General features: G+C 44.8%; 1 protein-coding gene across 1 annotated transcript; it reads left to right on the top strand.

Annotated features, from left to right (window-relative positions):
* Nucleotides 1-4,852: 4,852 nt before the first annotated feature.
* LOC127337241 (reticulon-like protein B11) lies at nucleotides 4,853-8,573 on the top strand. The gene is made up of 6 exons (XM_051364205.2): nucleotides 4,853-5,011; nucleotides 5,095-5,275; nucleotides 6,326-6,467; nucleotides 6,624-6,693; nucleotides 6,819-6,995; nucleotides 8,360-8,573. Exons 1-5 carry the CDS (start codon nucleotides 4,963-4,965, stop codon nucleotides 6,971-6,973), a joined length of 597 nt encoding a protein of 198 aa, XP_051220165.1. The 5' UTR covers nucleotides 4,853-4,962; the 3' UTR covers nucleotides 6,974-6,995; nucleotides 8,360-8,573.

Genomic DNA, 8,573 nt, shown 5'->3' with positions numbered 1-8,573 from the left:
AGATGTGATTCTACTAATCATAGGATTTGGATTTTTTTTGTTTCTTAGCCACTCATTTTAGGTGAGATATCCGTTCATTAAAGGCAACCATAATGTTTTATGGATTTAGGTTTAGGCTAGTCATAATGGGGAGTAACTTAGGTTGGCCATAGTGGGTAGTATCATATAGTAGTATCATGTATATGATACTTTTCTATGATAATAGATCCATAATGCATAGTATCATAGACTAGTATCATAGTTTTGCTATATTAATTGATTTGTAGAATCCCAATACAAATTTGCGTACAAGATTTATTTGATACTAGCTTTTCTCGTGATGTGCGCTATGATACAATATCTACCTATGATACTCTAATGTCCTCTCTCATCCATAATTACCTGCCACATTAGTATTTTTGGTGGGGCTAGGATACATGATAGTAAGCTATGATACTAGCACTATGGCTAGCCTTAGACTAGTCACAATGCATAGTAGTAACATATAGAAGTATCATGCGTATGATAGTACTACATATTACTATCTCCACAATGCATGGTATCATATACTAGTAATAGTCTCCATATATTAATTGTTTTGTAGAATCTCAATGCAAATATGTGTACAAGATTTAGTTAACATTATTTTTTCTAGTAGTATGTGCTATGATACGGTATCTACCTATGATACTAGTACACTCTCTCATCCTTAATTGCACTGCCACATCAGCATTTTGCATGCATGGAATGCATGATACTACCTATGATACTCCCATTGTGGGTAGTCTTGGACTAGTAACATGTCATATGTTACTAGTCTAAGTTACTAACTCCATAGTGAGTAGTAACTTAAATATGGTGTCATGCATTGTGTCGTTTATTATGTTGTAGACTCATATTGTCTTGGGGTGTGTGATGTTATGATAACATAGCTAGTTACCACATCAATCTCTTTCTTCATTCATTGACATGCCATGTCACCAAAATGCCTTGGATTGTGTGATGTTACTAGTTAAATTACTCCCACTATGAGCAGTCTTTACAAGTTATACGGAAGAAATACAAATATGTGTACGCTGGTAAGACCCACATCTAACTGGAAATGTCGGTACAAACAGAAGTTCATTGCATTGAAATTTTGTCATTGAAGAGCCGGAGCGATTTAGAGGCCATATCTGTCCATTAAAAAGAACATTTTCAACATACACCAGCAATATGTAAGTAATTTATATTCAGAAATGTTTCCAGCATTTTCAATACATTGCAACACTAGTAGAAATAAGGGCTTTGGTTTTTTTTTTTTTGCTTCAAAGAGCTTTTGCACCGGATTTGGCACGAACCGGTGCTAAAGGGATCATTAGCACCGGTTCGTGCGGTCTGGACCCAGGGAGCATTAGCACCGGTTCGTGCGGTACCTTTAGCACTGGTTCGTAACACGAACCGGTGCTAAATGGTTGACGTCAGCCGCGAATCCTTTTGCACCGGTAACCGGTGCTAAAAGTCTACCATACGAACCGGTGCAAAAGGTTTTTCTGCTCCCCACGCACCTCCACCCCCCCTGTGGATCGCCTTTTTTAGTACTGTAAAATAGAAAAGAAAATGATAGAAAATTCAAAAAATAAAATCTTTTGAGATTCATGTAGTTACGCAACCTACTATTAGGGAAAATTAACAAATTTGAATTTCAATTTTTTTTGCAAAAAAAGTTTGAAAAATGGTAAAACCGCATTAACTTTTGCATACGACATCGGAAAAAAACGTATAATATATCAAAATCATCGTGGGAAAAAGTAACATCCGAATTCACCTGGATTTACCCGGTTAGCCAATTTTTAGATTCTCAAAATTCCAAATTAAAATATGGAAGCAGGAAGATTTTAGTTTTTTCTAGAAATTTAGGTTTTTATATATTTTTTTATTTTTCAAAATTAAAATTAATAATTGCATCCTGCATAAAGATTACACTCTGCAATGACTATTCAGGAGACTAAAAATTTAGCTAATATCATAACCGAATTCACCATCAATAGAGTTCATCAAGGCAAGATTCTTTGAGAATCAAAATAGGGAAATAAGAAAATAGACATGGAGATCTGGCGGCTTCTCTCACCGTGGAAGAGCACCGTGCTCTCCTCGTCCGCGCTTTCCTAGGTATCCACCGGCGTGGCGCCCACAAGAAGCTCATTGTCCATTGCCTCCATTAGCACATGCGTGGACTGTGCCCTCGTGAGAGGGATGTACACTATGGCTTGGCCTTGACTGACCCCGCGATCAAGGCATCCTCGGACCGGTGCCAATGACATAGAGCTCGTCCCTGGCCCAAGTGACAGAGCACTGGGACCTCCCGCAGAGCACGACCGCCTTACCCGCCGTGACCGTTGCGCGGCCACGTCGAGCGCGTGCATGGCCGCCGTGCTAACGCCCTCCGTGCCTCTTCCGCCGTCGCCTTCGACCCCGATGAGGAACAACCGCAACACGCACCTTGCAGGAAGCTTCGAGTCGCTCCTTGTCGCGGCGCTCCGCCGTGCCCCCAAGATCCGAACGCGCTCGTCGAGATACTTTTGAACGGCGCAATTAGCGGCGGCCTCGGGGGATGTTCGCAATTCTACGCAGACACCCGCCCTGTCCCCAGGATCCGAACGAGCTCGCCTAGCTCATTAGCATTAGCAGGCTCGGGGGACTCGTGGATGGCGATCACAACGAGCCCGGCCAGCAGCGTATCATGTACCTTGCGGGAAGCTATGAGTCGTTGCTTGATGCGGGGCTTCGCCCTGCCCCCAAGATCAAAACGCGCTAGTCGAGCTACTTCCGAAAGACCCCGAGGGATGTTCACTCTTCCATGCGGGCATTCGCTCTGCCCTAGGATTCAGACGTGCTCGCCGAGCTCCTTCCGACGGTGCTGGCGGCATCGGCCTTAGGAGACTCATGGGCGGCGACCATGACGAGCCCGGTTGGTGGGGAGGAGGTTGAGCCTGGAGAGTAGATGAGGAAGAGACTAACATTCTTGCCGGGTGGTGCATGAACAACTAAGAGCATGTCCAGCAGGCCCCTCAAAACGCTGGTACGGTGGTACCCCGTATTATTCCGATGGGATAGGGGGTGAGGGCGAAATGGGCCGTCTAGCAGGCCCCGTATTCGGACAGGCCCGTATCGACAGAATACGTGGCCCGTCAAACCCACCCCGCCCCCCTACAAATAGAGGGTGAAGGTGCGAGTGGGGGTCCAACCCCTCCCTCGCAACCCTAGACCCGCCGTGCGCTGCCACCACTCTGGCGAGCAATTCCCACGCGCATGCCACCGCATTTCCACCGCCGCCAGCCATGAGCGCACAACGTAGGAGCAGCCTCTCGCCCGCCGCCGGATCGAAGTGTTCCTGTGAGCCGGCCACAGTGGAGGAGGCGTGGCGCCGCCACTGCAAATTCTCCGCCGCCGGAAGTCGGCGTGCGGCGTGCAAGTACATCAGGTCCGAGTGGATGCCGCTGACGCTCCGGGACTTCGCGGAGGGCGGCCGCTACCACAAGGTCGACCGGCCGTTGAAGCCGATGAGCGGCGGCGATTTCGAGAAGTGGCGGAGCGCGTGAGAGTAGGAGCGCGCGTGGAAGGCCGCATGGGGGGAGCTCCAGCGGAGGAGCACCGCGAGCTGGCGACGAGGAAGAGGAGGCGGAGGAGGGGGAGGACCCCCTCGTCTTGGAGGCGGTGGCCGCATCCAAGAAGGACACCGCCGACAAGGCGCAGGCGGACGCGGAGGAGGTGGCGCAGGCCATCGCCGCCGTCGAGGAGCTGAAGGCTCGGGAGGCCGCCTCCACCACTACGATCATCATCCTCGACGACTAGGCGCATCCCTAGCATTGTAGAAGTCGCGATCCAGTAGGATCGTGCAATTTTGTATATCCTCTATCTATGATCTATGTGAAGAACTATCTATAAATTCTCCTGGATTCTGCATTTTAAAAAATACGGGGTGAAATAAGGGGTGGGATACGAGTTCTGCTAGCTCGAACGAGTTTTCGACCGGTGGAAATTAAATACAGGGCTCTCTACTCACGTTTTATAGGGCAGAAAAATAGGAAATCTGTTAGACATGCTCTAAATAGGAGGAAGAGTTGAGCCCGATAAGCTTCGGCGAATCTTGTCTTCGCTAGCTAGCTGTCGTCGGGTTGGCGAAGAGAAGGATGCATGGACTTCATTAAATATCCTCTCACTACATATCAGTGGTCGACCAGTACATAATTTAACTTGGGTGGTAAATTTGCTAACTCTGGTCCACCTATCATAGTATCCTACATGAGCAGAATACATATATAATAGACTATATACGAACTATGCAGTGATCCATGAGGCACGTGTCATCCATTAACGTCGGTGAGCACAACACAATGCATTTTCCGGGATCTCTGGATCATCATGGAGCTTCATCGGTAATTATCCCTTCATCTTCGTCTTGGGGATAGACACGGTCTTCTTGATCCATTTGGTGGCTTCCCGTCCGCAACCAATGACACCAGGTCGGCTCAACTGGAGGTTAAAGACGAAGGGCATCTCACAAATTTTATACTCCCTCCGGTTCATATTAATTGGCTCTAATATGGATGTATCTAGACACATTTTAGTAGTAATTTTCTTATTTGCCGAGGTGCTTTGGTCTATTCGATATTTCTTTTAATAGTAGGGTTCTTTTCAAAAAAAAACATTGGATGTACTTTTATATCGCTAAGTTAACTTACTCCAAGGAGAGATCAATGATAAATTTTCTGATCCTGTAAAAACAGTTAAAAGCGTGCTCCTGGCCCACATGTCACTGACCGATCATTCGCGCCGTTCTGAATCCCGATCCAAGCCAGACCGAGATCTCATATCGCCTCGTGCGCACCACCATACTCCTCCGGCCGACGGACCGGTCCCTCCCCATTTCAGAGCTCAACCTTCGCCGCACCCTCGTCGTCTTCGCCGCGCCCCAAACCCTACCACCGCCGATCGACCCCAATGGCCACCCACCACCGGCCCCTCCACGCGCTCCTCGGCGGCGGCGCAGGTACCTCGCTCAACTCCCCGTCCTCCTCTCCCATCCCCCGCCGATCTACGACTCACCCATCTCCCCCGCTCCTCCTCCTCCAGTCGCCGACGTGCTCCTGTGGCGGCGGCGGAACGTCTCCGCGGCGGCCGTGGCGGGCGCCACGGTCGTCTGGTTCCTCTTCGAGCGCGCCGGGTACAGCCTCCCGTCGGTCCTCTCCAACGCCGTCCTCCTACTCGTCGTCATCCTCTTCTTCTGGGCCAAGTCCGCCTCCCTGCTCAACAGGTTGGTGCTGCCTTACCGTTTTCTGCTCTGCCAGCTCGCTCCTATCTGCTCGCAGCGCCTTGCTTGAGATCTGATCTACTAGAACTGAATTGTGCTATCTGTTGCTGTACTCCTATGCTGTGTGATCACCGATGCGTAATTTTTACAGATTACGGCCGGAATTGGCGTACTTACTCTCTAGCAGACGTTGTACCACTTTGTCTAGGCCATCTTACTGCTGATTATTTTTGGTGGATTGTTCAAACTAAAGCTGTCGAGTAGGTTCGCTAGAACTGAATTGTGCCCTGCTTTGCTGTTGTCGTGTGCTCTGTGGTTGCTGGCGCGTATTGTCTATAGATCCTGAGCAAATTTGGAGTAGTTTTGTACTAATTATGCTCAAGCAGATGCTGTATCACTTCGTATAGGGTATATTACTGCTGATCTGTCATCTGTGTGGTGGTGGATTCTAGTTTGTTCAAATAGAAGTCCCCCAGTAGGTTTGCTACAGTGGAGCTTTGGGAACTTTGGCCTGAGCACTTTGGAATTTGGTTGTTGTTTGAACTTGATCTGTAAAAGATGTTAGAGTCTTAGAGAGTGTTCAAGGTTTGACCTGTCTGTCCATTCAGTATGCCAAGCATCTTCTAATTTACCCTTGTCTACCACATTAGTTATTATGCACCTATATGTTCCCTTCTCCACAAAGTAAAGACTAATGAGGTTTCTTTGCTTTACAGTTAAGTTGCGATACCAGTTTGATATTACTTTTGCTAGCACATGCTGTTTTTCTCCATAGCTTGTAATTATGCTTTATGGGCTCCTCTTATGAAAACGTGCTCTCTGTGTTTCTGTAGTAATTTGTGTTAAGTACTCCATCTTTGTCTTTTGACCTGGATTGTGGTCCATAACCAGCTTCATGAGCTTGCTGAATTTGGCAACACAATGTTTTACTATTAACTTGGTTAGGCCTAGTTATAAACTTATAATCTCTATACTAATCCATCTTACTTAATTCTGCAGGATTGTTTTTTACTTCATTTATGCAATATCGCGTTAACAGATTGTTGTTTGCAGGCCTCTCCCACCAATTCCTAATCTAGAGGTATCGGATGTGGTTGTTCAGAAAGCTGCAGATCGGGCTCTTGTATGGATAAACAGGTTGTTGGCTGTTGGCCATGATATTGCCATCAAGAGAGATAGGACAGTTTTTATACAGGTGTCTCTCTTATACACACATACTTCTTTCTGTCTGTGCACGTTCTTACTTCCACACCCACACACACACACACATTTCTCTCTATACTTGTACCTAATGTATGATATTGCTGTACCTAATGTATGATCTTGTCTCATGTTCTGCTCGGCGCAAAAGGTTATACTAGCTCTATGGGTGGTTTCATGTATTGGAATGCTCTTCAACTTCTTTACGCTCATTTACATTGGTGAGTTATAGTGAATTTGCTTCCTTGTGATGCCCCCATGGATTTCTTGTATTTGGATCTGCTATTCTTTCATGATAGTTCTTGCATATATATACTAAGCCTATGTTGTTTTGGCTTTTTTCTAGGAGCAATATTTTCTCTGTTGGTTCCCCCGTTCTATGAGAGGTACCAGGATCTTGTTGATGAAAAGGTTGGTTTAGCACACAAGGTTCTGTCAAGGCACTTCGATACCATCATTAGCAAGACCGGAAAACCAGACAAACAAAAGAAGGCTGAGTAAGAAATATGCAAGGTCCATTTTGGTGAGTTCTTACATCAACTTGATTTTTTTCACATGTGCTAGCTATATACTTCCTCTGCTATTTCAAAGTGGACTAGATATGGACCAAAATGAGTGAACCTACACGGTTACACACTAAAGCACGTCTAGATACAATCATTTAGAAAAAAAGCTGAAAGGTCTTACATTAGTGAACAGATGGAGCTATAAATTCAGTGATCCAATCTAATTGCTTCTAAGTTATTCATCTTAAGTATATTTGTGGATGTAGTTAACACTATGTGTGACTGACATTTGTACAATGTCTCTTGGGATCATAAGTTTGTGCAATGGTTTAAAAAAACCAAGAAGGTGCTCTAAAAGGGAATTCAGTTGCCATTGCTTTATAGTTTCTGGTCCAATCTATGGACAGCAGGCATGAGAAGTGAAGTGATGAAGGGTTATAAAAAATGTGGGGCCTAGAGAGTAGAGACTAACATGTAATTGATGGAAGTATTTGAACTTGTTTGGGGCATAATACTGTCTACTCTTCTTGAGCGGGCTTCTGTGACATGATTAAGTTGAAGGAAGAGGTGCAAGTAGTCAGTTCTAAAATTGAATAAAACTGTCTATTGTTGGTTCTGAATATATGAAGAATCATGTTGGTATATCTTTAAGTTATTAACATCGATCAGTCGTGCAAAAATTATTAAGTAGCTGTATGACCGTAACTTGTGCTGCTGACTTAGTTTTTTTATCCATTATGATACTCTTACCAGTGTAGCTTCTCTGGGTAGTCAGTTAGTCACATATCGTCAGAGAAAATTTTAACGAATTGCCACCACCAGTTACTTTGCGCAAAATGCAAGTCTGGCTAGTCCATCAAACCAGTGTTGTCTGAAACTAGATTCCTCAGTCCTTCGAAACCGTGTTGGTTCTTTCAAGTTTCTGCTCCATTTTAATCTTCTGGTAAACATTGCTCATTTCTGTTTATGAACCCATATATCACAATTTTAGGTGTTTTATTATTATTATTGAGTTTTCTTCTCATCTTTCCAGAAAGATTTGTCCGCTGGATAAAGTAATAGGAAGCCTTATGCAATTTATTTGTAGTTTACATAATTGCATTGTTTTATGCAAGATATCTGAATCCAATTTGTGTGCTATTCAAATAAAACGATGAAAGATGTAGTTAACAGCATTGCTTGCCCATACTTCAATCCTAGTGACAGCATGTGAACCATTCTGAATACATTCAATTGCGCAGGTGCATGTTTCTAATGTTACTCTCGAAATGGCAAGTTTTCATTCAGTCATATGTAATTTATAAATGTTCTGAAATATCATAATCGTTCTCCTGACAATTGCTATGGTTCTTAATCATGTTTTTTTTTTCTTGATTATCAGGAAGATCTTCAGTTGTCTAGTGCAGTTGGCCTCATCCTCAGAGTCTCCATACCCGGGAACCATCACTGAAAGTACTTATGGATATCCAGGACGTAATGCTTGACTGCTTATACATGTGTTTAGATGATGCTCTCGATATGAGAAATGTAATGATTTGTGTATTTTTAACATATGAACATGAAACATGCAGAGGTTTACCATGGGCGCACCTTCA

Source organism: Lolium perenne, chromosome 2, assembly GCF_019359855.2.
Source record: "Lolium perenne isolate Kyuss_39 chromosome 2, Kyuss_2.0, whole genome shotgun sequence".
In the NCBI taxonomy this organism is placed as follows: domain Eukaryota; kingdom Viridiplantae; phylum Streptophyta; class Magnoliopsida; order Poales; family Poaceae; genus Lolium; species Lolium perenne.
The sequence above is the reverse complement of the archived record's forward strand: the minus strand, read 5'-3'. Positions and strand labels throughout refer to the sequence as shown.

Bases quoted from the DNA above. Each gene is read 5' to 3' on its own strand.
- LOC127337241 (XM_051364205.2), top strand. From the start codon at position 4,963: ATGGCCACCCACCACCGGCCCCTCCACGCGCTCCTCGGCGGCGGCGCA. The intron at 6,468-6,623 runs GTGTCTCTCTTA...TCGGCGCAAAAG, and splicing joins ATAGGACAGTTTTTATACAG to GTTATACTAGCTCTATGGGT. The intron at 6,694-6,818 runs GTGAGTTATAGT...GCTTTTTTCTAG, and splicing joins CTTTACGCTCATTTACATTG to GAGCAATATTTTCTCTGTTG.